This window comes from Cucurbita maxima, unplaced genomic scaffold (genome assembly GCF_002738345.1).
Source record: "Cucurbita maxima cultivar Rimu unplaced genomic scaffold, Cmax_1.0 Cma_Scf00047, whole genome shotgun sequence".
In the NCBI taxonomy this organism is placed as follows: domain Eukaryota; kingdom Viridiplantae; phylum Streptophyta; class Magnoliopsida; order Cucurbitales; family Cucurbitaceae; genus Cucurbita; species Cucurbita maxima.
This window is the reverse complement of record NW_019272063.1, coordinates 167,980-182,688: the sequence shown is the minus strand read 5'-3', so window position 1 is coordinate 182,688 and position 14,709 is coordinate 167,980. Positions and strand designations below refer to the sequence as shown.

Here is a 14,709-nt window from a genome sequence, read left to right as displayed (position 1 = left end):
ATGTATTTATGGAGCCCTCGAGATATTTGTACCGTCCTCCTGGCGGGTTGTGAAACGGCCGGTTTTTCCCGCGACCTGTCCCCCAACATTTAATTTAATATTTTTCTTTGTTGCAAAATTTGTATATATATATATAAAAGAAGACCACGTTCACCGAAGTCAAGCCTCTTATTTCATTGAATAGGAAAGACCCGATCGACCTGTCCTGAAACGTAAACTCATTCACCACTCCAATTCAGTTTCACAATTCTATTATCTTCCTTGGCTCTGGATCTTTTAGGGAATTCTCTTCTACTCCGGTACAATTTCACACTATGTTGCGGGTAGCGGGGAGAGCGGCCTATTTTCGTTATCTTCTCTGCCCGAGGTTGACAACGCGGTGCCTCCAGGAATATCGTATATAATTTTAAAAATTATGTTTCAAAACCAAAATTATTAAACCTTCGATGAAAACATCAATAATGACCTGAAACGAAGTGGTAATGACTAAAATGTTTGTCTAGATTAAGTCGAACTAAACAACATTCAAACACATTCATCGTTCAACGTTCTATGTAATTTAGAATTTAGTCCAATTATAAATTTAGGAGTTTAAATCCTATTAAAATGGTTTTTAGTTCCGTTTTTATCATATTTGTTTTATTTCAAAGAAAAAAATCAAGACCGAGATTACGATACCATATAGACTTTACAGCATCAACTTGGGCACTATATATATGAGAAATAGAATGCCTTCAGTTCTATCTAGCAGCCCGCTAGAGACGACTTCACAAGTGGAAGGAGTTTTGCTCGATTGATTATTGGAAACAGGCATACATATATTGGAAATAAAGGCTCCTGTTCTTCAGACCCTGCAAAATAATCCAAAGGAAGAAAGGTTCTTAGGCTACCAAAGGAGAAGCGGGCGTCCCTACCCCGCCCCGTGGACATTAGTAGACTAAATTTTAGAGCTTACTCGGTAAATTCGATGTTGATTTTTCCAGCATCAGGATTGGCGATGGAGGAGAAGGCTTCCTGGGAGAGATCAATGGTGGCTTGGCAGCCAGGAGATGGGCAGAGGTCAACGACCTTGACAGTGACAGTGTTGCCTGTGCATGGCTGTGGAACGCCCAAGTTTGTTGGGCCAGTGCATGTCACTCTGTACATTCTCCCACAGGATGCGCCATTGTTGTATATGCCTTCGCTGGCTGCTGCTATCATTGTCCCTTGCTCCTCCAACCCGAAGCATGCAGACGCTACACATATGAACCAAACAAAGCATGACAATACAAAACTATTGGGATTAGCGTAGAGGAAGGATATGTTTAGATACTCACGGACGTAAGGGGGCGTATAGAATGTTGCTGTGCCTGTGTCTGCATGAGCATAAGTGAGTATCAACACCAAACTCACAGCCAACGACACGACCTTCATTGCTGCTGCTTCCATTTGATATCTCACTTCTAAACCTTATACTCTATTTGCTCATGAATCAAACCCGTCTTTGCAATTCTAACACGCTATGTTATGTAGAAATTTATGGTCTTGTTTCAATTAATACGCAATTAAAGGAATATTAATTCTTAATGAGTAGGAAAAGTCAACAAATTTCAATTTAATTTGAGTTAGATTGATTATCAGGTAGTTGAAGTTGACTTGGTTTGGATTTGGTACATGAACCGTCTCTCTACTGTAGCCTTTTGTTAATTAGTTTCTTTAATGTTTCCTTCTAATAAGGTGTGGAATTTTTTAAAACGAATAATACTATAAGCTATCTGGATGGCTACGTATGCAAAACAATTTCTCTTATTGGCTCTTGAGAAATTAGTATTCAATCTTTTCCATTATTTTTAGTCAAATTGGATGCAAGTGATTAGAAATTATTTATCAACGGTTGGGAACGCTTTATGTGAGATCCCACATCGATTGGAGAGAGGAGTGAGTGCTAACAAGGACGCTGGACTTCGAAGGGGGTGGATTGTGAGTTCCCATAACGATTGGACAGGGGAATGAAGTATTCCTTATAAGGGCGTGGAAACCTCTACCTAACAGGCATGTTTACCTTGAGGAAAATCTCGAAAGGGAAAGCCCAAAGAGAACAATATTTGATAGCAGTAATAGGCTTGGGCGGTTACAAATGGTATTAGAGCCAGACACCGGGCGGGGTGTCAGCGAGGATGTTAAGCCCCAAAGGGGGTGGATACCGGGCGGTGTGCCAGCGAGGACGCTAAGCCCCGAAGGGGGTAGACACCAGGCGATGGGTCAACAAGGATGTTAAGCTCCAAAGGGAGGTGGACACAGACGGTGTGTCAGCGAGGACGCTAAGCTCCGAAGGGGGTGGACACCGGATGGTGTGTCAGCAAGGACGCTAAGTCCCGAAGGGAGGTGGACACCAAGCAGTGTGTCAGCGAGGACGCTAAGCCTCGAAGGGAGGTAGACACCAAGCAGTGTGTCAACAAGGACGCTGAGCCCCGAAGAAGGGTGGACACCGGGCGGTGTGTCAGCAAGGACGCTAAGCCTCGAAAGGAGGTAAACACCAGGTGGTGTGCCAGCAAGGACGTTGATCCCCGAAGGGAGTGGACACTGAGCAGTGTGCCAACGAGGACGCTAAACCTCAAAGGGACTAGACATCGAGCGGTTTACCAGCAAAGACGTTGAGCCCCAAAGGGTGAATCGTAATCTTTCAACTTCGTGTCTGAGAAGTATTTGAACCACATTGAACCCAAAATTTACACTTAAAAAAAGAAAATTGAATAAGTTAAAATTTTATTGACCGAAAGGCTATTAACGATAAAGTGGAAAGTTTATAGACCATTTTGAATGGGTAAGAATTTAAAGTGAAGATGCCAAGCTTTGAAACCCATAAGAGCTGTCTAGTTAGAGACGTTTGAATGAGGCCAGGCTTGCTCATAACGCTATCCGCCAAGTCGGTATTAAATGAGCATTGCCAGCCTATAGGCCTCACAATTTGGATATTCAATTTCATTTTAGTTGGTACCCCATATTTCTTCACCCACATTTACCCAATCTGTCTCAAAACATAAATGCACTGTCCAATTCCTCCTTTTTCCTGTTTTAGTTTCATAAATTTACACCTTCAATGGGACCCCATCTCCAAAAATATGTATAAGAAATAAGAAATAAGAAAAAGGATATGAACAGCTATCCCCACCTTAAGCTTTGATTCTAAGTTTGTCGCCATTATGGAAAAATCAATTCCTAACCATAATCCAACAGGTGATTAATTGGGACTTCTTTGTCTTGTGGTGAAGAAATTCATTGCTTCTAATCTTCTTAAGTGGGCCTATGCTGTTTGGTTGGATTCGTATTGATTAGGCAGTCAAAATCACTCACTCACTCACTAACAGTCAACAAAGCTTGCACAAAATTATGGCCTTATAACCAAAGATATTTCTTTCTCACTATGGACAACAATTCTGTTTTGAGTTCTCTGTGAAGACAGTGGTGGATTTTGTTTTTGTTTCCAGGAATTCACAGGTATGGGAAGTACAGAAATCAAATCACCTCAGGAGATGGTTGAAATGCCTGCAAGATTGGACGAGCAGAGGAAGAAGCTTGGGATGTTTTTCGTTGAATCGGACGATCGGAGGACGGCGTTCGGGCGTGGTTACACTGGAGGAACGACTCCGGTTAATATCCGTGGTAAACCGATTGCTGATCTTTCAAAGACTGGCGGCTGGACAGCAGCCTTCTTCATTTTTGGTAAGCAGCTTGTTGCTTGGTGTGCTTGTTTTGCTTGTTGTTAGTACTTGGAGTTGAAACTTGTGTTGATTTTGTTTACAAGGGAATGAAATGGCAGAGAGAATGGCTTACTTTGGGCTGTCAGTGAACATGGTAGCCTTTATGTTCTACGTGATGCATATGCCATTTACAACTTCATCAGATGCAGTTAACAATTTCCTTGGGATCTCACAAGCATCCTCTGTTCTTGGCGGTTTCATCGCTGATGCATATCTCGGTCGTTATTGGACGATTGCGATCTTTACTACAATCTATCTCGGGGTACGATTCGATCTTATTATAAGCTCCTCCTATCAATTCAAAGCTGATGATGATATTGAAGAAATGGTTGATTTGAACTAAATGCAGGGTTTAACAGGAATAACTCTATGTGCCACAATTAGTGCATTTGTACCAAACCAGAAGATATGTGATGAGTTATCACTGCTTCTTGGCAAATGTGAGCCAGCCAAGGCATGGCAAATGACTTACCTTTACACAGTCCTTTACTTGACAGGCTTTGGGGCTGCAGGTATTAGGCCATGTGTGTCTTCATTTGGGGCTGATCAGTTTGATGAGAAAAGCAAAGACTATAAGTCTCATTTGGATCGTTTTTTCAACTTCTTCTACCTTTCTGTCACCACTGGAGCCATTGTGGCCTTCACTGCCGTTGTTTACATTCAAATCAAGCATGGATGGGGAGCTGCTTTTGGCTCCCTAGCCATCGCCATGGGCTTCTCAAACGTTGTCTTCTTTCTCGGTACTCCTTTGTATCGACATCGGTTGCCTGGAGGTAGCCCTCTCACAAGGGTTGCTCAAGTCCTTGTGGCTGCATTCAGGAAGAGAAACGCCTCGTTTTCTAGCAGCGAGATGGTTGGCTTGTACGAGGTTGCTGGCAAGCATTCCGCTATCAAAGGCAGTGGAAAGATCCTTCACACAAATGATTTCAGGTTTGTCGAATTAGAGTAAGAGATCGTATTAATATTTTAAGCACGTTAAATTTTTGAGTTTAGCAGTGATTTATGCAGGTGTTTAGACAAGGCAGCACTCGAGTTAAAGGATGATGGAGGTAATCCAAGCCCATGGAGGCTTTGCACAGTGACTCAAGTGGAGGAAGTGAAGATTCTTTTGAAGCTGATTCCAATACCAGCCTGCACAATCATTCTCAATTTAGTGCTAACAGAATATCTCACTCTTTCAGTGCAACAAGCATACACCTTGAACACTCACATGGGCCGTCTTAAGCTCCCTGTCACATGCATGCCAGTCTTCCCTGGCCTCAGCATATTCCTCATACTTTCTCTCTACTACTCGGTATTCGTTCCGCTCTCTCGGCGCATCACTGGGCACCCACACGGTGCTTCTCAGCTCCAGAGGGTTGGCATCGGTCTAGCGATCTCGATAATCTCGGTCGCTTGGGCCGGGGTGTTCGAGAGATATCGAAGGAACTACGCTATAAAAAGTGGATATGAGGCCAGTTTTTTGACCCCCATGCCCAACTTGAGTGCCTACTGGCTGCTCATTCAGTATTGTCTCATTGGCATAGCAGAAGTGTTTTGCATTGTTGGTTTGCTTGAGTTCTTATATGAGGAAGCCCCGGATGCCATGAAGAGCATTGGATCGTCCTACGCCGCTCTCGCAGGCGGGTTGGGTTGCTTTGCGGCGTCGTTGTTAAACAGTATTATCAAATCCGTCACGGGGAACCCAAAGGAAGGGACTCCATCTTGGCTTTCTCAAAATATCAACAAGGGACAATTCGATTACTTCTATTGGCTTCTCACAGTCATGAGTATCATCAACTTCTGCATTTTTCTGTACTCAGCTCATAGGTACAAATACAGGAAAGATCATGAGGTTGGAGAAGGAATCATGGAAAATGGAAGGCATGGTACAATGTAAGATCCAACCCCACTCAGTTGGCTAGTTTTAGAGTTAGGTTTTTAATTGTGTCATTCTATACCACAAAAATCAAATTCTTCCGTTATCAATCTCTCATTTTTTGATCCATTTTTTATGCCGTTATTTCAATCTACACGATCAACTAAATACAAAAATCTCACTTTATTCGTATATGAACGAATAGTGAAACCTAATTGTCACGTTCATCTTAAACACATGAAATTCTAATTTTTAAAACAAAGGGATTATAAATTGAATGCTGTGATTCTTTTGTCATTCTATTTACCAACCAAAGGCAGTTGGCAATTATGATGCAACTAAATGCTCATCAGTTAGACTACACGTTACCTTTATTTATTTATTATTTTTTTTGAAGTTGCTGTACAGAACTAAATGGGTTTCTTTCAACTTTAATGCCTATTTTCTTTTATTTTCTTTTGTTTTAAACAGCTCATAGCTTTGAGATTTAGAATGCGACATTCAAGATACCTATTACATAGGAGAAAGTGATCTTTTGGGTTGGGATTGCCACAAACGAGGGGAAGGTCAATAATTCAGTTATTCTGTATTGTTCCAAGGTAATTCGGTAAACAAAATCATCAAAGAGTACGTTAAAAATAAACGATATCCTATCATCATGGAGTTTTAAGGTAGTTCCATAAACAAAATTATCAAAGAGTATGTCCAAACTAAACGATATCTTCCTATCATCATGGAGTTTTGAGGTAGTTCCGTAAACAAAATCATCAAAGAGTATATCCAAAATAAACGATATCTTCCTATCATCATGGAGTTTTGAGGTAGTTCCGTAAACAAAATCATCAAAGAGTATATCCAAAATAAACAATACCCTACCATCATGAAATTTTGAGGTAGTTCCGTAAACAAAATCATCAAAGAGTATGTCCAAAATAAACAATAGGATAACAACATCCTACCATCAAACTTTTGAGATAGTTCCGTAAACAAAATCATCAAAAAGTATGTCTAAAATAAACATTATTCTATACCTTTAGATTAATAGATAGAGTGGTGATTCTTGAAGACATTGTCATGTAAAACTGTGGGTCAGTCTTCATACGTAGAATAAGAGTGGTTCAAAGAGAGAATTGCTAAGGGTGCGATAAGGAGTGGTCGGTACTATATAATCCACAATGTGATCCACGGTGGAGCTATATCAAATAGATGGTATACTCCAAAGAAAATGAGGAAACTCTCATAAAGTTATAGAGCTAAACAATTGAAATGAATATTTTAAGAAAGGCTTGATTGTACTTTGTTCGGAAAATTGTTGAAATTGCAACCACCAACTCAACCGAGTAAATTGAAACTTTGTCATCAAAAGATGTGAAAACTACACAAGTTTTACTACTACAAAGGCATATAATGTACATTGAAATTGGATGAACCAGTAGCCCGTTAACCTCATTTGAACATTTCTTGCATACTGTGTGAGGACGAGTTACTCAGAATCATTATGTGTGGCGTTATTTCAAGATAAAAGTAATAAAACAAACCAAGACAAAGAGTGCCATCCTTTCTTTATCAACAGCTACAGTCATACAAATTGCAAGATTATGGTCACTATTCCTTGAAAAATGTAGGCTCATCTCGTCCTAGAACTAACCATGAAGGAAATCTCGCCTTCCGGCTTCCAGAAAGGAAAAAAGGAATTGAATAATGTGTGCTGGGGAAAAAGATTCTGAATGGAAATAAACAAGTAGACAAAAGGCATCGTGTGTGTTATACATGAAACAAAATTCAGTGTGTCCCATGGTGATAAAGATCAGTTAATCACTGGAAGTACAGGTGATAAATTGACAGGCTCTAGTAGCGCTTCATGTCAAAATTTCTCGACATAATACACATGGCCAGATTCTATTCTCTAGTACATTGTTATCTTATAGCATGCTCAATCAAAATCGAAACTTGTGTTGCTGTGCCGACAAATGTAACAGATACCATTGATTCGTGGAGGAGGTTAGACAATTGGGAATATTCTTAAATCACTACCCTCCTATAGACAGAAAGAAAGAAAAACAAAGCGTTAAGGACTACTTATTAAAGCAGTACTAAATACCAGAAGCAGCAAAGACCGGAGGAACAAACCTTAATTGCACCGCTTGTTTGAAAATTTGCACCGCATAATCTACAGAATACAGTCTTCTGTCTAAATATACTTTAATCCTGACACATACTGTTGTCTGGAGATTACATATTGGGCCAAGGAATAAATAATTCCTAAAACCCCCAATATTCTAACCTTAAGCACATCTGTCATGATGGCAGATGGTAGATTAAGGGGCACTGTTAGCAGTGGCGTTGAATCCGTATGCTTTGTGAAGCTCCATACAAATCTGTTAAAAAGGATCTGACTCGGGAATGTAAGAACCAGGAGAGCTAAGTTTTTAACCGCAAATATCCAATCTGGCCCGCCAATATCCAGACCCCATCCAGCATTTCCATGCCAAACATCTTCTCCTATGTTGTACATCGCAGTGAGGACCAAGTATGCTGATATCACTACTGTAACAGGGAAATACCTTTGCTTGTCCCCAAATCCGGCAACGAAATCTGAGTCCTGGTTCAAAAGCAGTAAGATCGGAGCCAGAAAAAATATAGCATAGTTTGAACCACCTGTGAGATTGACATTCAAAATTAAGCATATAGCAAAACACATCACTGTAGCAACATTTCCAACCGCTGGCATCCATGCTCCTTCTGCTGTCATTCGCTTGATGGTGAATGTCGACAATGAAGAAGCCCGTCGTTGTTGCATAAATCTAGTTCTCGTATTAAGACTACCAATGCCACTTTCACCGGATTTTGTGTGTCTAATTCCACCCCTTTCAGAAGTTTTCTCTCGCATGAGAGATGCAAGTTCAAACTTTATTTCCAGGGCAATAAGCATAAAGATTGCTGCATAAAGGCCAAGCAGCGACGTCCTTGCTCCTTCAACAGCTATTAGTGTTGAGATCATCTGCTCTTCCTCTCCCATATCTCTAACACTGTCATCTCCTAAGATGCTTTTTAACCTTACTTGCCCTTCCAAAAGGTATGTCACAGGGAAGAGAGCAACAAGCAACGCAAATACCCAAGGTAAGAGCCTTGTACTTGAAGCAGATGGAAAATGAGCAAAGACCACAAACACCGAAGCACAAACCATGGTGACAACTATAAGGATGTGCAGGGCAGCTGCCTGAAGGAAGTACTCGGCAGATATGTAAATGCCAAGTGCAATACCCATAGCTATGGAGTATAATACTCTAAACTCAGCAATATATTTAATTGGCAATACGGATGTAATAGCTGCAAGAGTGAGCAGAATTGCTAAAATTAGCAGCCAAGATGGCCAGGTAGGTTTTGAGGCAACAAAGCCGTAGATGGAAATATCATCAGAAGACTGACGAGCTGCTCTAATAAGATCAGAACGGTATGTCCAAGACAAGGGAATTGGTGGCTGCATCATGATAAATAGCAAACCAGTTGCCACAACTAGCACTAAGCATCTCTTCGCTGACTGCAAAAAGGAAGTAGAGAAGGGTAATTAATTCGCACAAGCGTATTGACTCTTGAAGATAAATAAATTGGAAAACAGATCAAGCAAAAAATAATTGATAAGGTTTTTTTCCTAATAAAAAGAAACTGTCTACTCCAATATGCATCTTCAGCGAGTTTTGAAGAAACGCAGCAAATGGTTTACGCAAATAGCAAAGTGCCACAAAAATTATTGTTGTTGAATTAACTAGTGAAACTTTGAAGAACGTTGTTCTTAACCTCATACCCAGTAATGACAGACTTCCAAATGCAAGTTCAGTAGATAATTATTTAATTGATTAACGTTTTTCATAACGGAAAAGTAATACAGATCTGAACAGACGGTGCATCAAACTGAGTCATTGTATAGACATTTGAATAATAAAGTTCACGTTGAGAACTTACAAAGAAGACAGAGAAGACAGTAATAAATAAATAAGAAATAAATACCAGGACATGAGGAAAGTGGAGAGCGACTATAGGTATGCAAGCCAACCCTGCCACAAAAATACAGCACCCTAAAAGCAAACCATCTGATGGGGGCCTCCCGTTGAACCATTGAAGAGCTTCAAATATCGTTTCACGGAAAAACCACACTGATAGAGCAACCACGCCAGCATGTGCATAACCTTGCCAAGCCTTCATTTTGGAGGCTGTTCTTGATTTATCCCTGTAAGATCCCAAGTGAAAGTTGAAGTCTCAATAGTATCAAGGTTAACGGAAACTAGAACAAAGCTATAAGAATAGGTTTGTTATAATTACTTGTAAAGGAGCAATGGGGGTGAAACTGCTAGTAGGAGAATAGCAGACACCCATACAACAGACTTGGAAGTAATAAACAGCATTGCCAGCTTTGAAGCATACAGGCAACTGAGAACCCAAACAGCTTTTGGTCCAATTCTGTTATCAACAGAGAGTCTACGTACCAGGACCAAACCTACAAATGTTGTCACAATAACCATATAGCTTGGGAAAATCACATCATCCTCAAGGCCATAATAATATATGCTGGAGTAACTTAGAAAACGATTCTCAATGTTACATAGTAATAAAGCATGGCCAATCAAACAGGCTTCGGTCAAAAACTGAACTTTCGACGGTAATATGGCTAGACCAGGAACAGCCAAGGCAAGCACCGCATCAGCCACAATGAGTTTGCAGAAAGACTTGAGGGACATTCCAGCCAGCCAAATATTTAGATCCCAGTAATTATGCATCACAAACCACATGATCATTAAGCTCCCAAGGAAGACAAAAGCAAAGTAAGATGACAAACTCTTCCTTGTAAAGAACCGAGCCAGATAAAAACCAGCCACAGATGGCAGTGGAAGGAACTGCAAGATAACAAACAACAAAGAAGCAATGTGTGTCAAATAATCAAAATCTGCAGAAAGGACGATATTATTGCCCCATGTTCACATGTCCTAATTCCTACAAAAAGAAGAAAAAAAAAAAAAAACTTGAATGCAAGTTGACATGAACCTCTTTCCCGGAGCGTACAGACACAGAATAGAAGTTTTGCACGTTGCAAAAAAAACAAAAAAAAGATTCCAAAACCTCTGCCATAGAATAAGGAGCAAAGCATAAATTTGGCATTCAAATATCAAGTGCAAGTATAAACAGTGGAGAAAACTCCTTGGCCATGTTCCAATGGTTCGAGGAACTCCCAAGAAGATTAAAGAATTAATTATCCACAAAAAATAAAATATCCACAATTCTATAATATTATGAACTTCAAAGCAGAGTCAACGACCAACATATTCATTCTTGGGAGGATGCCTGAGCTGACTGGGCCTCATTCTCCTCCCTATTCCTCGACATCTATGCTTCTTCATCTAAGAATGGGCTTCCATAGCAACGTCTAGGACTGTTGAGTGCCTAGTTTGGGATTTGGGGTGAGAAGAAAACTTTTTGACAGAGAGCTAATCAGTAGTGATATGTTTACTAAGAAGTTTGATTTGTTCCAATTAAAAGAGAGTCAATACATAATATTTTGGCACTTCGAGAATAGAGGTACATTCTCATCTAATTTGATTTCTGCGCATGATACACTTACTAAGTCTAACTCCATTTGAGAACCCCCTTGGCCAACCGTATTTGAAAATTCAAAATCCATAATAAAGTTAAGGCATCTCTTTGGTTGCTCTCCTATAGAAGTCTCAATACTACCTTCAAACTACGGGGCAAATTTTCTCACTTGGCCTAGCACCCTCGGGTTGCTACTTTTGTAGGACAGGTGGTGAATCCATAGATCACGTTTTTCTTCATTGCACTTTGTCTTTTAAGGATTTCTCCCTTCTCTTTTATGAAATTGGTTTGTTGGTATGTGAACGCTTTGCTTTTGAAGATTCTTGAAAGCATAAGATTCAAAGGCAAGGCTAAGTTACTTCAGAACTGACGATTAGAACTCGCCTCTTAACTTAGTGGAAAGAGAGGAATCACAAGATTTTTAAGACTGTTTCTGGAGGAATTCCTTTGTAACCGTGCACAACATACTTCGTCGTTGGTGTACTAACATTAAAAAATTTACTTTAAAAAATCCCCCCATTTCTTTACTTTTTTATAAAATAAAAAATCCTTTTTGGGGATAAGAAACTGAGACTATATTGAAGAAAGATACGATGACCAAAAAGACCAAAGGGTGCAAAGAGATAATTCAGACCCAAAACTCCTCCGAACTAGAACAAGTCTCTTTGAAGACCCTCTATTTTCTCTCGAGCCAAATCCTTCAAAATGTAACCATAACAACATTAAACCACAAAACACTAGCTTGCGCTTTGAACGAGTTCCCATAGATTAGTTGGATAAGACCCCTACCATTTCCATTCAAAAAAATGCCAATGAATGCCAAAGAGCTTAAATAATCTGGCCCAAATGTCTCCAGAAAAGGCACAAAGGGGAAAGAGCTGCACTTAATTTCCACACACCAGCTAGAAGATAAGCAGAGATGAGGGTTCTTGTTGAACTTACTTTGAATACACACCCAACAAAATACTTTCGCCTTCTTTGGCACCTTAGCTTACCCAATGATGTCTCACCCAAACTTGGGTGAAAAGAGGCAAAATTAATAGAGAGAGCTGGAACCAGAGAATTAGCAGAAAAGCGACCACTGTGATGGAGAGTTTAGCTTTAAACAAGTTCACCACAGTGACGCATGAGCGTGATAGATAAGTAATCAAAAATTGTTGACAGAGAAATAAAACTTGTCCAATATCTTGATTCATACCCTGGTTACCAAATTTTGAAAGGGAATATGCCCTCGTGAAGTAGCCAATAAACAATGGGATAAATCGACCACCCTAATTCATAATAAAACAATATGAGGTAGGACCTGACTGACTTATCCTTGCATAGGTATAAAAAGATCTCAAGCTTAAGAATGCAATATCTCAACGTGTTCACTGATACGTTATAACCCCTAACAGAAAATCTTTGTAGAAGCACCAGCTTGGTTTGCTTATTACCAAAATTAAAAATAAAAAGAAAGAACTAAAGAAATTCGGAATTCCTGCCTCAAGAAACAACTAGATAGTTGGCTCGTCTTTCCAGTGAAAGCATAAGCAAAACTATATCAACCATCCAACACATACTCCTCTACCAAAAATCTTCATAAGCAATTCTACTACCGGAGTTCAGTTTACAGGACAAAATGGAGCAATATATTCACTGCTACCACACAACGTGCAATATAGTTCATCCATAGATGCGGATTAAAAACATGCCACGTATTCAAATCATAGAAAGTCAACGACGTACCATTACTGGGAATCCCACTACAATTGCTCCGGCAGCACTAACTATCACAGCCAAAGCAGTGAACGCCACAGTGCTAAAAGCATCCGAAACCATACCCATAACATAAGCACCAGCTCCTGCTGCCCCTCCAAGCATAGTTGTAGTTACAAGAAGGTAATTCAACGGCAGTGGCACCTGAATGTAGCGCCCAAAAGAGTGGAAAATAACTCTAATTTCCAAACAGATAACTACAACAACTAATGCGACAGCGCCATTAGCGACCCGAATACTGTGCAGCTGATTGGCATCTTTAGTGACCCACCAAAGTGCACCCCTCGTCGACGCATAGAGTTGAAAGACAAATGGAATGAAAAATAAGAGTAGCAAATCACAAATGGAAGCCGCGGAAGAAAATACCACCGAGTGATGAGATGCAATGTGGAAAAGTAGAGGGACAAATAAAAGATTCAAGGTGTGAATGCAGCTCTCCAAGGGACCAAGTATCAAATTATCGGCAGGGATCTCTCCACCATGAAACTTCGCTTCTTGCTTGTTCTTGAACGACGACAGGCGAGGAATAGAATAAAGCCAGTAGAAGATGCAATTGAAGCCCATGAGATAATAAGAAGCATTGAGCATGCCTACGGCCGATATAGTCGCCCAAGTAAACAGAGCGGAAGCAGCAAACGGCACACAAGCGAACAAGAGGCGCTCGAGAGCAAGGACGATAGAGGGGTTTTCGATCTGAATCCACTTGAACTGAAGCGAAGCCCAGGCACCAATCAAGAAATTGGTCTCGGCGCAAAGGAAAGCAGCGAGGATCGCGAGAGGAATAGAGTTGAAAGTGAGATTAAAAGAGGAGCTGAAGAAGAAAGCAAACTGAGAAAAAACAAGAGAAAACCAAACACCAAAAAACGCACCAGGCTTGAAATTGAGGGAATCAAGGATATAAGAAATCATAAGGCCGATAGTCAATGTCACAATAACGGGGGTGCCGCCAAGGTCAAGAAGGAAGGCAGCAGAGGGAACAAGGGCAATGGCAATACGCGGGTTGTAGATGAAGGAAGAAGGCGAGAATCGAGAATTCTTGAAAGATCTGGAGGGAGAGGAAACTGAAGAAGAGGAAGAAGAAAAACCGTGACGATCGAGATAGGCACTAGGGTTTTGGTCGTAGGGGCTGCCATTGCCGACGGAGGAGAAGGAGGGGGCACTAGTGGAGGCGGAGATGTGAGGACGAAACGAACGGGACTGGAGCTCCGGCGGCATCATTTTGAGAGGTGGAGGATGACGGTGAGTTTGAAGTCGAAGTGGGCGTCAGCGCCAACCGAAGACGGAAGTGATCTCTCTCCGGTGAGCTTCCTTGGAGGGTTAATTCTGGCTAAACCTGACGTGTTCCAACAAATTGCATCCGTCCGATCTCGTTTCCACTACGCCCGTCTGTTTCCTGTGGACTATGGTCTTGCTTCCTTCCCTCTCTTCAAAAAATTCAATAACTTCCAAAAATATTCTTCAATCTATTCACCACACTCAAATCATTTGAGTTATACCTTATTTGAATTAACATTTACAAATTTTTATTTTATACACCAAATAATTTGAAAACTCCATCAAACTAATGGTGAAAAGCTGACAATAAAACAACCCAACTTTCAAAATTAGCTATAAACAAGTCCAATCATAAAGATCTAAACATGAACCAACGATACTTGACCCAAATAATATAAATTGGGATTGACTGATTCAAGAATGTTGAACCGAACCACGAAGCGATGTGAATCAATTTCTTCAATCGTCGTAGTAACCCTACTCATCTTACTG

General features: G+C 40.5%; 3 protein-coding genes across 4 annotated transcripts; 1 reads left to right on the top strand and 2 right to left on the bottom strand.

Annotated features, from left to right (window-relative positions):
* Window positions 1–658: 658 nt before the first annotated feature.
* On the bottom strand, window positions 659–1,472 carry LOC111470786 (EG45-like domain containing protein). Of its 2 annotated transcripts, XM_023116400.1 has the most exons (3): window positions 1,317–1,472; window positions 956–1,235; window positions 659–851 (listed from the first exon to the last, which is right to left on the bottom strand). In XM_023116400.1, the coding sequence occupies exons 1-3, from the start codon at window positions 1,426–1,428 to the stop codon at window positions 845–847; spliced, it is 399 nt and encodes a 132-aa protein (XP_022972168.1). In that variant the 5' UTR covers window positions 1,429–1,472; the 3' UTR covers window positions 659–844. The 2 variants fall into 2 exon arrangements, with proteins under 2 accessions (XP_022972168.1, XP_022972169.1); XM_023116401.1 differs by lacking the exon at window positions 659–851 and having other exon boundaries at window positions 952–1,235.
* Window positions 1,473–3,290: 1,818 nt separating this feature from the next.
* On the top strand, window positions 3,291–5,790 carry LOC111470868 (protein NRT1/ PTR FAMILY 6.1). Its single transcript, XM_023116519.1, has 4 exons — window positions 3,291–3,702; window positions 3,785–4,002; window positions 4,090–4,670; window positions 4,749–5,790. The coding sequence occupies exons 1-4, from the start codon at window positions 3,480–3,482 to the stop codon at window positions 5,617–5,619; spliced, it is 1,893 nt and encodes a 630-aa protein (XP_022972287.1). The 5' UTR covers window positions 3,291–3,479; the 3' UTR covers window positions 5,620–5,790.
* Window positions 5,791–7,340: 1,550 nt separating this feature from the next.
* On the bottom strand, window positions 7,341–14,381 carry LOC111470762. Its single transcript, XM_023116361.1, has 5 exons — window positions 12,913–14,381; window positions 9,919–10,490; window positions 9,607–9,826; window positions 7,729–9,139; window positions 7,341–7,636 (listed from the first exon to the last, which is right to left on the bottom strand). Exons 1-4 carry the CDS (start codon window positions 14,158–14,160, stop codon window positions 7,790–7,792), a joined length of 3,390 nt encoding a protein of 1,129 aa, XP_022972129.1. The 5' UTR covers window positions 14,161–14,381; the 3' UTR covers window positions 7,341–7,636; window positions 7,729–7,789.
* Window positions 14,382–14,709: the final 328 nt, after the last annotated feature.